Genomic DNA, 14,959 nt, shown 5'->3' with positions numbered 1-14,959 from the left:
CTCTGGTGCCGCGCAGTGTTGCAAAATCTGCACACAGTCTGTGCTAGAGCGAGACCACACTACACTGACAGCAGCTGTCAAAAAAGATGCAGCTGCCTGCAAACAAACGCCGCAGCCGCTGTCACTTCTAGCGCTCTTTTACGAGGTTGAAGCAAAGAAATTTCGCAAGCGGCTTGCAAAAAAAAAAAAACTAAAAAAGTACAGTGTTAGCAGAAAATATATTAAATAAAAAATAAAAAAAATCAAATCTAACAAGCACACATGTCGAGCACAACCATGTCTACCTTCAGTTTCGCAAGTATGGTAGCGGAGCTTAACGAGGAGCAAGGCATTTCGTTCCAAGACAAAGCCGAAACCTGGGACAATGCCGCGGATGGTGAGTAGACGCCGCCAATTGAACGCAGCCCACTAAATTTTCTCCCATCTTACAGTCAAAGCTGTTGTTGAGGCTCTCAACAGCAAGCCTACAGTGCATTTTCTCAATCTTGATGGCAATACGCTGGGCGTGGAGGCAGCACAGGCCATTAGCGAGGCACTGAAAACACATCCAGAATTTCGAAAAGCATTGTGGAAGAATCTATTTACGCGACGTCTCAAGTCGGAAATTCCTCTGGCACTGAAGCATCTTGGTGCTGGTTTGATTGCAGCTGGCGCCAAGTTGACGGTGCTCGACCTCAGCGATAATGCGCTGGGGCCCAATGGCATGACTGGCCTGGAGGAGTTTTTGCGCTCACCCGTCTGCTACTCGCTGCAGGAGCTGTATCTGAACAACTGCGGGCTTGGACCGGAGGGCGGACGTATGCTGTCCGTGGCACTGATCGATCTACACAAGAATGCCAAGGCGGCGGGCACACCGCTGCAGTTGCGTATCTTTGTCGCCGGCCGCAATCGCTTAGAAAATGCTGGCGCCAAGGCAATATCGAGGACATTCAAAGTACTGCAAACCCTTGAGGAGATTACCATGCCGCAGAATTCCATTTATCACGTGGGCGTCGCCGATCTCGCCAGCAGCTTCAAAAAGAATCCACACTTGCGCGTCCTCAACATGAATGACAATACGCTCAACGTCCGGGGTGCCGCCAAAATAGCCGAAGTTTTCGAGCATACGCCGCTGTAAGTGCAACCTTTGCAGAGTCCACTAATTATGTATTATACTCTTGATCTGTACAGACGAGTCCAAATAGCCATCCTTCTGTCTGTTTATTCTTGTTCCATTAATTCTAATACCAACCTCTATTGCAGTTTGCGGGAAATTAATTTTGGCGACTGTTTGCTGAAGACTGATGGCGCCTATCATTTTGCCGAGGCTTTGGAGCAGAACCATGAGCATCTGGAGGTATTGGATTTGGGCTTTAATGAGATCAACTACGATGGCGGCCTTGTGCTGGTGACAGCAGTGCAAAATAAGCCCAAGCTAAGGATATTCAATTTGGATGGCAATTGCTTTGGCCAAGCTGGGAGCGCACAAATCGTTGCCGAAATGGCCAAAGGCAAGAATCCCGCCGCATTGCAGTCTATGGACGAGGTCGTATCTGAGGAGGAGGGTGAGGATAGCGGTTCCAAAAATGATGGCGATGACAATGAGACGCCCGAGAATAGCGAGGACGAGTATAACGATTACTTGGAGGAAGAGGACCAAGAGGATGATGGTGAATACGATCCAAATGACACCACCGAAGAGGTGGACGAAGATGATGAAGAGGACTATGCCAACGAAAATCTCGCCGAGGAGACCGCCTACGTGACCAGCAATGCCTTTTCCACCAAGGTAGGTGGCTACTAGCCAGTGGCAGGTCAAACCGATCCGATTAATATTCTTGCTAAATTCGTTATTCGCCGCAGCTTTTTAACGACACCATCAACTCTAACAAGACCAGCAACACTTCTGACATTAATAAAAATGGCAACAAGACGGTAATCAACGTCAGCTGCACCCCGGCGGAGTTTTGTCTGAGCCAAACGCCGTGCACGCTGCAGCAATTTGATTCCCTAGAAGCGACAAACAAGCTGCAGGCGCTGCAGAACATAATTAATGTAAGATGAAAACAAACTCGAGAGTCATTAAGCTATATAGAAGTATATTGAGACTAATTGTCCTAATTGCCCTATAGAAATTCAGTTTTGGTACGATCTTTCACGTAAAAAATTATTAGGGAAGGGAGCAAAAATGATTTGAACTGCACTGAATTTTCTTTGGCCGTGCCAAGCCGGTTATTATTTGCTACTCTATAAAATATTAACAAATCCCATTTATATATTCATGCCACAGCAATTTAGCGATGACAACCACTTGCTGCTGCTCATCTTTACGACGCTCAAGTGTGCGCATCTTTCCCAGACATCCCAGGCGGCTCTGGAGCTGGCCGTTTCACTCTACCAGGCGACCTTTGACTATGCCATCAAAACGGAGCAGGAGTCGCGCGTGCTGGACTACTATCTCAAGCAGCTGGGCCTGTTGCGCAGCGAAGAGCACTTCAAGAGCGACTACAATGTCAAGAACTGTCGCTATGCTCTCCGTGAGGCAATCAAAAGGGAAACGTTTGCCAATGATAATATTAAAAATACATTTAAAATATTTCTCGATCAACTCGATGTTTAGAGTGTGCCATTAAAAACCATTAATAAAGGATTTATCGGGTCCGACAAGCACGAAAAGCTACAAGAACTATAATAACTATTTTAATAAATAAGTTTATATAACAAATTCCAAAGTAATATTTAAATGATCGCTTTGTTTGGGTTTCTGTGAGGAAATTAATCAAGTAATTATACTCACAATGTTTAACAAAGGAGAAAAAATGAGATTTACTTTTTCCACAACACAATTAACGTGTCATAAAATCTATGTTGTTTGAACTTTCAAAATAACAAAATAAATTTCAAATTCGTCAAATTAAACAGCGTTTATGATACAAATATTTCTTAGTTGATCGATATGAACTCTTTATAAAAGATTCATACATTACTATGTATATATTTGGAGCTATACTTCATTTTCCCTTTTCTTTTTTACTAAAAAATCCAGTGATACCAATTTGTTTTTAAGTTATCTTCAAGCATTTTATCAAGAATTTCTATTTTGCCAATTATTTTATGTGGTTGTTTCTAAGTTCTGGAAGCCCGCTATTTCATTTTCTTCATATGCTAGTAATTAATTAAAAGGAAAATATTCGAAATCATAAAGAAATTTATTTTCAGTATGTTTTAATTTGCGAGCTATATGTTTCAAGAGCCGTAGAATTGGTTCCCCTGCATCGTCATTTACATTTGAGAACACAAATAAAACAGTTAGAATGCGTAAAATACATTTTATTTACATGAAAAAAATTGTATTGTATGTGACTACAAACTATGTTTACAAAACATGATAATTGATAGATTAAAGAGTGATTTGTATTTTATGAAGTGGTGGATTATCGCTTATTTTTCTTTTTTTGTTTTTGTTGTTTATCGTTCTCCTTGTTAAAAACTAAAAACTGAAAGAATGTTGCGAATTTGTTACACAATATAAATAGAATAATCAAGAGTGAGGAAATTTTGAAACATGAAGTGGACAAACTGCAATGCTTTAAAAATTCCTTAATTTTCTATGTTTATATGAACGTTTCGCATTCGTATATTAGAAATACTTTTTCCTTTACTAATTTTAACCAAGTTTATGACCTTAAACACAATTTGTATTCTATGCATTCGGTATCTTTTTTGGTAAAATATTTGTAATAATATACCAGGAGTAGATCCAGGAGCAATGAGCATAACATCTGCTGGAAAATATTGACTCTCTATGCCTATACAGCTTATGCCTCGAAATCGGAATCATCGTCATCGTCTAAGCATTCAATTTCAGCATCGCTGCTGTCGCTTTCGATGGCGATTCGCTTTTTGGGTGCCTTCTTCTTCTTGGCACCACCGCCGCTGCTGTCGTCGTCACGTTGACGCTTTGCCGCCGCCGGCCGTTTGATGGGTGAATCCTCGATATCCTCATCGCCATCATCGTTGTTTCCTGGTGCGCTGGCTGCTTCATTGCCACCCTCATCATCCGATAATAGGAAAGAGTAGTCGATTTTCTTACTAGCGGCACGGCGACCAGGCCGCTCCACACGTAACGTTTCCATTTCGACATCCCCGGTACTCTCATCAAGGGAATCCTTCTTTGTGGCCTAATTATCGGGTATGGGAAATTAATAAAGGACACCAGCAAATAGCTACAGTCATGAAACTTACCTTAGACTTGGAAAAGTCAAGTTTGGCCTGCTTAAGTCCATCGCCGTTCTCCTTCTTTTGACGCGGCTTCTTCTCGGCTGGCTCCTTTTTGAGGACTGGTGCTTTCTTAGCCTTGGGCGAGGTTTTTGTAGCGCCGCCCTCGACCAAGACATCGAAATCGTCGACCTCTTCGACAGTTTCCTTCTTTTCGACTTTAGCCTTGGTGATCCGCTCCTTAGCCTTGACGGCGACCATTGAGGCGGCTTGGAATTTCTTGATTAGATCATCAGTGATCTTAAATGCCACACGTTCGCCAATGGGATCGGGAAAGATGTCTGCATTGCCAGCGGCGATTTTTCCCTTTTTGCCACGGACTGTTGCTGGCTTTTGACCCTTCATGGCCTTGGCCTGCTTAAGATTGACGCCCTGTTCCTCGAGTCGCTCCTTCTCCTCGACCTCGTTCAGCTTGGTTTCAAGATTATCGAGATCATCCATCCACAGATGAGTTGGCGTCTTCTTCATTAGATTATCCAGCTCGGCCAATTTGAGATCACGCTGCTTCAGCAGCTCGTTCTTTCGTTCCTCTGTCAACATCCACATGGACATGCCCAGCAGATAGTCAAATTTCTTGACCTCCGTTAGCTTCTGGAAGGCCTTTTCGGGATCTACTTCTTTTTTGACCTTCTTGCTGCTAGTCGTAGCCGACTCTGCACTCTCCTCCTCCTCATCGTCATCATCGTCGGCTGCTTCGGCCTCCTCCATTTTGATCCGTCGTTGCCATTCCTTGACAGGATCAGGACGATAGCCACGCTTGATAAGCTCCTCAATCATAGCCTTGCGCTGTTTATTCTCAATCGTCAACTTTTTCTCGCACTTCTCCAAAATGAAGCGGGCCTGATCGCTAAGACGATCTGATTGTGCCGTCAGCTGACCCACAAGATAATCCTTGCGGCGATTATAGTATTCCAAGCGCAGTTTATAAAACTCCATCAATAAATCCTTAGGCGACGGAAATCGACGCAGGCAATTGTTCTCATCGAAGGCGTGCATCTGGTTTGTGGATAATGATGAGCTCAGCTTAAACACACGATGGAAACCGCCAGGCTCCCTGCGCAGACGCTCAAATTCACCCGGCGCGAAACTGACGACAAAACGCACTGTGGAGTCTGTATGGTATTCACGATATTCGGATACAACTGCCTTCACCTTCTCGGTGCCATTGGACAAAACTTCCAGCACGTTCTCCTTGTAGTTTTGCGTCCAGACGCCAACGGGCAACTCAGTGATCTCTATGCGATTATCGGGAAGTATTTGAATGTTGCCCGAATGTACGTAACGACCATCAGAGACGTAGTCCATGGAGCCGGTAAAATTCTTGTACCATGGATGCAATGGCAACGGCTCCTCACCATTGATCATGCGCCGCAAATTGTTAATAAGCTCGCGCGGATTATAATTGGCTATTTTGGTGGACCAACCGGTGCCGATGCCCTCGGCGCCATTCACCAGGACCATGGGTATAATGGGAATATACCATAATGGCTCAATGCGCTGACCATCATCCACCTGATACTGCAGCAGGGGATCATCCAACGGATGATAGATGAGACGGGTAAGCGGCGACATCAATGTGAAAATATAACGAGCGCTCGCACAATCCTTGCCACCAGTGAGACGTGTACCGAATTGACCGCGAGGCTCCAGCAAATTGATATTGTTTGAGCCCACAAAATTCTGTGCCAAATTCACAATGGTCATCTGCAGCGACACCTCGCCGTGATGATAGGCTGACATTTCAGCCACCGAACCCGACAATTGGGCCACTTTAACCTCACGCTTATCGTTACGCTTGAAGCACGTAAACATGACCTTACGCTGACCGGGCTTGAGGCCATCCACCAGACTGGGTATGGAACGTTCGTTGTCCGCATTCGAGAAAAGCACCAGCTCCAGATTGATAAAGTCCGAGTAGCTAACATGCTTTGTGCCCTTGGTGTACAGATAACGCTCCGGCAGACCCAATTGCTTGCGACGCTTCACCTCGTCCATGTGATTGGTTAGCCAGGTTTTGCGCGACTCCACATGCTTCTTGGCAAAGGCCATTACAATGTTATCGTCATCCACCTGGCCATCGTATTTGAAAAGGATCCGATGGCGCTCCATATCCTTTGAATGAAAAAATTAGATTTCAAATTAGATCAATTTTTCGTTTTTAGAGTTTATAAAATAAAAATTTAAACATGTGTATCAACTCTTAAAAAAAAAAATAACAGATTTAATCATCGGTTGGTAAGTTCTTGGGACAGGCACGTAATGAGCAGTTATTCCTATGACAGCTATATTATACAGTTGAAATCATAGTTAAGAAGCTTTTCATTGACTAGTTAGATCAAGAAGTTTTGAAATATAAATTGTAATATCATAAAAGGTTCCTAATGGTAACTACCAATGTGGCAGTTGAAGGCGCCTTGGTTTGTGCACAGTATAAAGATATTCATTCAGTTTCTTTGCATGAAAGACTTATTCTTAGGGGAGTTACTAACGACGAACTAACAAAAATATATTAATACAATTGATAATATAAACCGTAAAGCCCACCTGGAAATATTCTTTTGCCTCCTTGGAAGTGGAAGTACCGAGACCCTTATAGTATTTGATATTGAACGTATGATGATTGGCCGTATCCATTTTCCATTCCTCAAATTCGGGCAGCGAATAGAAGGAAATCTCTTCGTTCTTTTTCGATGCCTTCACAATGGGCGTTATGAACTCCTCGAGGAAGGGCAAACGCAAAAGTTCTGGCCAATTGGTGTGTATGAAATTGATCAGTAAACCCTTAATATGGGAACCATCCTGATCCTGATCAGTCATGATCATAACTTTGCCATATCGCAACGTCTTTAGATCATCTGTGGTCAGATATTTCTTCTTGTACTGCAGTCCAATAATCTTGCACAGATTATTGATCTCAGCATTCTCCGTGAGCTGCTTGAAGGTGGCCTCGCGCACATTAAGCAGCTTACCGCGCAGCGGAAAGACCCCATAGTAGTTGCGTCCGATGACGCCCAGACCGGAGACAGCTAAGGATTTAGCCGAGTCTCCCTCGGTGAGAATAAGGGTACACATTATGGAATTTTTGGTGCCGGCCTCATTGGCATCCTCCAGCTTGGGTATGCCTTTGATTTTATGTGATTTCTTGCCGCCAGTTTTGGCAATATCATTCTGTGCTTTAAACTTGGCCCAGGCCAGAACAGACTCTACAATGCCAGCCTTCGATACATTAGAAATGAACTTCTCAGAGAGCACACACTTGGAGCCAAAGCTTTTGGCCTGCAGTGTCATGTTCTCTTTGGTCTGCGAGTCAAACGTGGGATTCTCGATCAGGCAATTCACAAATATCCACAAATGGTTGCGCACTTGAAACGGTTTTATACTGATGCCATTCTTGTTCTTCTTCTTGAGCACCTCAATCAGCTGCTTGATGACATTGTCAACCACATGATCGACATGGCGACCACCCTTGGTGGTTGCTATTGAATTAACAAACGAGACCTGCTGAAAGCCACGATCCGAGGGGCAACAAGCAATTTCCCAGCGATCGCCGCACGCCTCGTATACCACCTTAAGAGGCTGGCCAGCCTCATCATCTGTATTCTTGATAAATAAATCAATGTAATCCTTGAAGCCCTTCACCGGCACCTTGGTGCCGTTCAAGAACACAGACACGCCCTTCGTGGATGCTGCCACATCGTAGGCGCGACGCGACATAAGCGCCACTATATCATTATCCAATGATTCCATTTTAAACTTAGTTAAGTCGGGGCTGAATGTTATTTTCGTGTAATCGGTGCCATTAAAATCTGAAATCTAAAAGGAGACTGTTATTAGTTAAGGCTTAGAATTTGGCATCCGTATTTGGTACTTACAACTGGATCGCCCGATTTTCCCATGTTGTTGCCCCAGGTCTGCTTGAAGCACTTCCTATACTTCCTTGTCGCCGTTTCCACGGTGAAGCTGGTCGAGAAAATGTTGCACAATTTGGCACCGTAGCCATTACGACCACCAGTTACCTTCTTCTCATCATCATTGTAATTGGATGACGTCAAAAGATGACCAAATATCATCGTGGGCACATACATATTCTCGTCCTTGTGCATCGTAACCGGTATGCCCTGACCATTATTCCAAATGGACACAAGATTCCGCTCCGGATCAATATCAACTTTAATCGTATTCATCATCTTGTCGCGCTGCTTATTATCAGCCGCATTCACCAGAATCTCATCGAATATCTTGTAAAGTCCCGGCACAAATGATATCTCACGTTGCACCATGCGATTCTTTTCCACATCATGTACCCACATTAGCTCCTTGGTAAACTCCACGGATCCAATATATGAATCCGGACGCAAAAGAATATGCTCCAGCTGCGATTTCTTCTGGTACATCTGTTCGATGGACATGCCGCCTTTACCTTTACCATTCTCCATAATGACGACTTTGCTGCCGCAGTGTTGCACGTGCTAAAAATAAAAACACCAAAAATGGTTAAAAGCAACTCAACATAACTGTACCCACAAGCACGCTGCTTTGTTTACGAATAGAAAGCCGTAGCATAAATTGTGATTAGCAATGAGTGGAAGAAAAAAAGATATATTCGGGATGTCGAAGTTTAAATACCCTTACAGACATTAAAATGCTTTTAACTGCAAACATAGCTTGATTTCTTAATGGAAAACCCGTTGTGCCTGCATCAATAAAAAAAATAAGGAACTATGCCAAACGTAACTGTTTATATTGTTCGTCAGGAATATATATGCTTATTATGGCTGAAGATGTTGCCTTTAATGTGTAGCGCATTTCGTGACAAAACTGAAGTACTCTGCATAGGGCGTAAAAATAGTTTTCAATGCTTTTTTTTTGGCGCGCACACAAATACACAAACATTTAGGCACAACTACTTTCTTTTAACACAAACTGTGAACCAAATTAAATATTTGGTTTAAGTTTAATGTATTCTTCCTTTATTGGTATACTCAATACTGATAAGCTTAATATAAAAGTTCAGCAGCATGTACATATTAAGACTTATTACATTTTGTAATAATATTCTAGCATGAAAGACGCGCGCAATGCAGTGTTTGTGTATGTATAACAGCCCTGTCTTTAGGCGGGCCAGTTGAGCCGGCTGCTTATGCGTCAACAACAATTACAAAACGAAAAACATTTGCAAGACAAAAAGTAAGAAATACATTTTTAAGAATATTTGCAGCATTATGTAATGCAACTGTATGTTTGTAAGTGCGCCACGTTCAGTTGCACCCACAAAAAAAAAACGCAAACTTAGCGCAAATATATTTACGCGTGCCTTTGTATGCGTGTGTATCTGTGTGAGCGGCTTTGCCGGCTTTGCTGTTTAGTCTATGAAATATGCTATAAATATCATTTTACCAAAAAAATCGTGTGTATATATAAAGGGCATTTAAAAGCCCAACTTCTACAATTGCCTTCGTAAAGGTATTTCGTATACACAACTTGCGCACAAAAATTCTATCTACATGGGCAGCGCCATTTTTAATTTGCAAATGCGACGCCAACGGGTAAAAAGCGTTTAATTCTCAACTCACTTTAACAAAAGACTCTATAGATAGTTTGCTTGAACTCTTTTCATTCAGTTTTATTATGCCAAACACCATTTTGCTTACCTTTTCAGTTATTTGTGTGAATTTAGTGGCTGCTTTGACGAAACCAACTCGCGACAGCGACTGCAGAATTTGCACACACAGTAGACGCCGCCGCACTTTATTTTATTTTCTGCGTTGGTCTTTGATTTGTACTGCACGTTTTAGTTGCACAGTAACACTTAATTCTATATTACACGCTATCAATTAGTTGTAACACTAAATAAAACGGACTTTACAATAAAATGTAATTGGTGAAAATTTCTTGGCTGCACAATCACCCGTCGTCGCCAAGCCAAGAGTACAGACGATGGTTCCTCTTTCGATATATTTATCGATACGTGAAGCAGATGTTGCCAGACCTAGGAAAGTGCTGAATTTGTATTGCAACAGGCATGAAACAGATAGAAATCAACACTAGTGCTGCCACCTGTTTGACATTTTGTTTGATATTGCACGTAACAATCGATGTGAATTGGAAAAGTAACAGTTATATTTAAATTCTGTAGCAGCATCTTGTTTATACACAAAGTTTGGTTCAGATTTATAACTAACCCGTTTTTACTGGCCAAACGGTGAAGGCATTCACAATTATGAAAAGGTTAACTTAAGCTTTCATAAAATCTCCAAATTATGCTTATAATAGTCAGATTTCGCTAATTCTCAGAAATGATTATTGCTAAATATCATGCTAAATTCACGCACATTTAAGGTTAATGCGACTAGGAGAGGCCTGGCCGACTAAAAACAAGTTTTTTGGTCCTCGACCACGTCCAACTGACCTTGACCAACGCCAACAAAAGGTTTGTTGCACTTGCAACTGAAACTAGTTTTTTTTTTTTAACACATATTTGTATAAGCCACGAATGCTCAGTTTTAGATTGATGCGAGAAGGGAAGTTAAAATTGCAAGTAATCGTATAGGTCAGTTACTCAGCAATAACGACTTACACATTGTCTGTACTTAACGGGGTGACGTCATTAAAGCTCATTGAACTTGCACAGCATCTCTTATTACATGCATACATACATACATACAAGAGTATCAGAAACTTCATCATCAAGCTGTGGCCTCCATTTTTAGCCTTCCGATTAGCTGCAAGTTTACGGCTACATAATATTTTCACTCTCACTGGCATTTAATAACATGCAGTTACCCTAACAATGAGCTTATGACACAGACATAGAGAATTTAGTTAATAGTATTTTATCATCAATGCCGTTTTTTTGAGTTAGCAGTGTAAACTTGGCACACAGTTATCTTAAATAAGATATCTTAAAAATAAGAAAATACACTTCTCTTCATAAATTCTTTTATGAATTTAATGCTTGATATTATTTTACTAGTGTACAACATCTTCGTTTTATTGTTTTGTTTTATTTTCTTACAGCACATAGAACTTGATGCTTTTAATTTAACTCGTTACCCGGCTTGAATACGGGTTTTCTCTGAGTTTTGTTCTGAGTGCTGGGGGCATAAAACGTTTTGTTCTAAACGATCTTTGAGTCAGTCTTAAAACAAAGTTGTGCGACACGAAGTCTTCGCATTGACAGCTGTTGAGTTTGAATTTCGAAGAATAGTATAAAGTTTACAATTCGGAGTATATAATTATAAAAAATATCAGAGATCTGCTGTGCGTGAAAAACATCAATACCTATAGAAAAGCTAAATAAGTTGCCCACAAATATTTACTTGGTAATTCAAATAAAAAGTGTATTTTGAAGATTAATAATACTAGTTGAAAAGTAAATGCACCTGCTATAATTGATATGAATTATTAAAACCGGTATATAATATAATATAAATAAAAGCAAACAAGTTTGAGAAATTTATGCAGAACACTTTCTTGTTATTGCATTCAGTCCGATTGTTTGTTTTTTCATTTGCCAATTAAGTAAAGTGCAGACAGAATTAACGCATCATAACTTGAAAAGCGGTTCATTAACTCTTGAACTTAAGATTAAAATACATTCAAGATAGGCCTGCATTCTTTAGCAATTATCGCTGGTTACACATTGTAAAATGCATTAAAGCTCAACAGCCTGCAACGCGTGATAATATTTACGAATTGAGCCTGTGATCTGGAATTTGGAACTTGACCACAAAATTGGCACGCAATTAGCTGATTGGAAAGTTTGATTGACAGGAGAAATGCATGTTATCTCATCTATCAAAATTTATTGAATAACAAAAGAGTTTAAGCTGAATAAAATAAATATTTCTTTTTAAAAACGTCTTGTTGCTAGATCAAAACTAAGTTTTTTTCTGAGCATAAGCTGATATTTAAATCTTGTGCATAGGTTAATTCTTAATTACCGCTGCCCCTGCTCTGCTCCGTTTTATCCACACAAAGTGTTAACTTCTCGAGCGAATGCAAACAAGGAGTTAAGTACCTAAGTTAATGTACCCAATGCACTTTGTCATGTAAAGTGGCCCGGGGCTGTTTTTTTTTTTTTTTTCAATTGTTTACTAAGATGAGACATTAACGCGAAAATTTGCTACGTGCTCGAAAGCGATCAGAGTAGCAAAATACATTGGAACAGAATGGAAGAGACGTTACCCTTATCAGGTTTTTGAGCAATTGGGTGTTGAGTTCAGCTCGGTTGAGTTCAGGAAGAGATTTCGGACTGGGTTAAAGCGATAATCGCTGTCGCTGCCTCATTTTGTTATCGCAAAAATGTGCCTTTGTTTTGTTTTTGTTTATATGTATATTGCATGGGATTGAAAACATTTGGTGTGATACGCGGACTCAGTTTCAAACTTGAAGTCGAACGTTGCCCAACTGGTGAAGGAATAGAAAAATCGAAACAAAATGGTAAAATAAAAAGACACCAAATGACTCAGGCAATTGCTTTAAAGTCAAGCTTCAAAGTGCCGCCAATGCCAAGTTCAATTACAGGCGGCACTTCAAGTTTAGCCCCAGTAAAAATAAAAAACAAACAAAACAAAACAAAATGCTGCTAACAATGAGACACGTGAGGTTAACAAAATTTCTCGTTCTGTGCACTTAATTATTGTTTTAATTCTCGCGTTTGAAATTAACAAAAAAAACTTTGTGCGACTCACGTCAAGTTTGTTTTTGCTAAATTTTACGCTCGCAACATTCAAACAACTCGCTCAGCAACAAGTAAGAGTTTAGCAACATGCCACCTTAGCAACATTTGAGTGCAGTGTTGCAATGGCTGCATTGGAGAGAGTAGCGTAACGAAAGTCATATATGAATTTATGCAACATGTAGCCCAACATTTTGTTTACTCTTCTTCTTTGATCCATTCTCTTTCTAAAGGCCCGAGCCATGCCTGCCATAGAGCACAAATTAAATATCACCGAGGAGGAAGTACCAGAGAGCATACGACTCATAGCAGAGTCACAGGGAGAATGCCCGAAGACAAAACAGGAGACGATTGCACAATTTCGCAATTATATCTTGGGTAATTTGTGAATGATGTACGCCTGAAGAAAACCGACTAAAAATGGTTTTAAACATTATACAGAGCGCAAGGACTGTCAGCCGCATCGCAATGATGACAAATATCTGGAGAAGTTTCTGCGCGCGCGCTACTGGAAAATTGAGAATAGCTACAGATTGGTGGGTTTACCTAAACTAATTTATTTACAACGATTTTTTAATGAAATACTAATTGACTGACGTATTGATTGACGAACGCATGGTTGAATTTTCACGATAGCTTTTATGAGCTTGGTTTTAGAAAATTCTCTCCGAAAAATTGGACTATTTAAAGATTTTTTTTGAAAAAAATTCATTGGAAAAATCCATGAACTGGTTGGAAGATGGAGGTCATCGTGTGCACAAATTGGGAGAAAAACTGATTTTAAATTCAATGATAAACCTCTTTCCAGACAAAGTTTGGTTTTATATATATGAATGATATCTTTTAGTGTTTATCAACTATTTACCTTTACAGATCTGCAATTATTACAAATTTCGTGAAGAGAACAAAAATTACTACGAGAAAGTCCGTCCTTTGGATTTGCGTCATCTCGGCGATGAGAATATATTGACTGTAACGCCATATCGTGATCAGTTGGGACATCGCATACTTATCTATCACTTTGGATTGTGGCGACCAAATCGCGTTACTGTGGACGATATTTTTAGGGCAACTATTTTGTTGCAGGAACTCGGCTCCCTCGAGCCCATCTCACAAATAATGGGCGGGGTGGCCATATTCGATTTAAAGGATTTGGGTCTGGAACATATGCTACATCTAAGTCCCAGTGTGGCACAGAAAATGATTGCCCTGCTTGTGGTGCGTGCGGCAAAGATCTGTCTAAATTCAATTTAAAATTCGAGTTCTTCTTTCTTGCAGACCTCCATGCCCATACGAACCGCCGCCCTGCATATAGTCAATCAGAACTGGCTATTTAATGCGGCTTTCAAGATTTTTAAGCCCTTTCTCAACGCGTCCATGCGTGAACGACTCTTTATACATGGAAGCGATATGAGCTCCTTGCACGAGCACATTTATCCCGAGCATTTGCCCAAGCGGTAAGTTTTTCTAAGGGGTTCTTTGCAATCTATTTAAAGAATAACTAAATTTCATCATCAATCCGACAGTTATGGCGGTATGCATGAGGATTATTCCTATACGCTCTGGTTGGATATGTTGCAGCATCAGTGCGCAAGCAGTGTGATTCAAAAGGACATGGAACAATTAGGCTTTATTTTCGATTAGCAATCTTTAATTCTCTTTGATGTTCTGCGGTTTAATGCTCTCTTAAAAATTAAATAATCTTCATAAAAGCATTATTTTAATTTTAAGGACACATTACGAATTAAGAGAAAATATACAAAATAAAAGACCCGGTCTTATTTTAATATATAGCTCTACTAATGAATTACTTGGAATACTAATTGAAGTAATAATACACATTTGAGGTTAGGATAACAAAATTTGGAGGTTAGCTTTTATGCTTGAATCTCTCAAATCTGATGAATATTTAATTTTCTGCATTCCTTTAAAATCTGCTCTCGGACCAATTTTAAGCATAACTGAAAATAACTTTTAATATTCTGTTATACTTAACCTACCAAACTCTATAAGGAGTGTTAA

The 14,959-nt window shown here is 40.5% G+C and overlaps 3 protein-coding genes across 4 annotated transcripts; 2 read left to right on the top strand and 1 right to left on the bottom strand.

Moving 5' to 3' along the window:
- The first annotated feature begins 159 nt into the window (after positions 1-159).
- On the top strand, positions 160-2,715 carry RanGAP (Ran GTPase activating protein). Its single transcript, XM_064693034.1, has 5 exons — positions 160-376; positions 432-1,113; positions 1,243-1,768; positions 1,843-2,034; positions 2,270-2,715. Exons 1-5 carry the CDS (start codon positions 262-264, stop codon positions 2,597-2,599), a joined length of 1,845 nt encoding a protein of 614 aa, XP_064549104.1. The 5' UTR covers positions 160-261; the 3' UTR covers positions 2,600-2,715.
- Positions 2,716-3,288: 573 nt separating this feature from the next.
- Top2 (topoisomerase 2) lies at positions 3,289-10,190 on the bottom strand. Its single transcript, XM_064693031.1, has 5 exons — positions 9,909-10,190; positions 8,130-8,726; positions 6,802-8,070; positions 4,225-6,369; positions 3,289-4,160 (listed from the first exon to the last, which is right to left on the bottom strand). Exons 2-5 carry the CDS (start codon positions 8,691-8,693, stop codon positions 3,798-3,800), a joined length of 4,341 nt encoding a protein of 1,446 aa, XP_064549101.1. The 5' UTR covers positions 8,694-8,726; positions 9,909-10,190; the 3' UTR covers positions 3,289-3,797.
- Positions 10,191-11,454: 1,264 nt separating this feature from the next.
- LOC135435812 (alpha-tocopherol transfer protein) lies at positions 11,455-14,726 on the top strand. 2 transcript variants are annotated; one of them, XM_064693030.1, is made up of 6 exons: positions 11,455-11,579; positions 13,171-13,315; positions 13,379-13,473; positions 13,811-14,155; positions 14,216-14,394; positions 14,464-14,726. In XM_064693030.1, the coding sequence occupies exons 2-6, from the start codon at positions 13,180-13,182 to the stop codon at positions 14,579-14,581; spliced, it is 873 nt and encodes a 290-aa protein (XP_064549100.1). In that variant the 5' UTR covers positions 11,455-11,579; positions 13,171-13,179; the 3' UTR covers positions 14,582-14,726. The 2 variants fall into 2 exon arrangements, with proteins under 2 accessions (XP_064549100.1, XP_064549099.1); XM_064693029.1 differs by lacking the exon at positions 11,455-11,579 and adding an exon at positions 12,544-12,699.
- Positions 14,727-14,959: the final 233 nt, after the last annotated feature.

Source organism: Drosophila montana, unplaced genomic scaffold, assembly GCF_035044405.1.
Source record: "Drosophila montana isolate Dmon_TW-CO22-7 unplaced genomic scaffold, ASM3504440v1 contig_3729_1, whole genome shotgun sequence".
NCBI lineage: Eukaryota > Metazoa > Arthropoda > Insecta > Diptera > Drosophilidae > Drosophila > Drosophila montana.
The sequence above is the reverse complement of the archived record's forward strand: the minus strand, read 5'-3'. Positions and strand labels throughout refer to the sequence as shown.

Bases quoted from the DNA above. Each gene is read 5' to 3' on its own strand.
- LOC135435812 (XM_064693029.1), top strand. The intron at 14,156-14,215 runs GTGCGTGCGGCA...TCTTTCTTGCAG, and splicing joins AAATGATTGCCCTGCTTGTG to ACCTCCATGCCCATACGAAC. The intron at 14,395-14,463 runs GTAAGTTTTTCT...TCAATCCGACAG, and splicing joins CCCGAGCATTTGCCCAAGCG to TTATGGCGGTATGCATGAGG.
- Top2 (XM_064693031.1), bottom strand. From the start codon at position 8,693: ATGGAGAATGGTAAAGGTAAAGGCGGCATGTCCATCGAACAGATGTAC. The intron at 8,071-8,129 runs GTAAGTACCAAA...GTCTCCTTTTAG, and splicing joins GAAAATCGGGCGATCCAGTT to ATTTCAGATTTTAATGGCAC. The intron at 6,370-6,801 runs GTGGGCTTTACG...TTTCATTCAAAG, and splicing joins AGGCAAAAGAATATTTCCAG to GATATGGAGCGCCATCGGAT.
- RanGAP (XM_064693034.1), top strand. From the start codon at position 262: ATGTCGAGCACAACCATGTCTACCTTCAGTTTCGCAAGTATGGTAGCG. The intron at 1,769-1,842 runs GTAGGTGGCTAC...TATTCGCCGCAG, and splicing joins GCAATGCCTTTTCCACCAAG to CTTTTTAACGACACCATCAA. The intron at 2,035-2,269 runs GTAAGATGAAAA...TTCATGCCACAG, and splicing joins CGCTGCAGAACATAATTAAT to CAATTTAGCGATGACAACCA.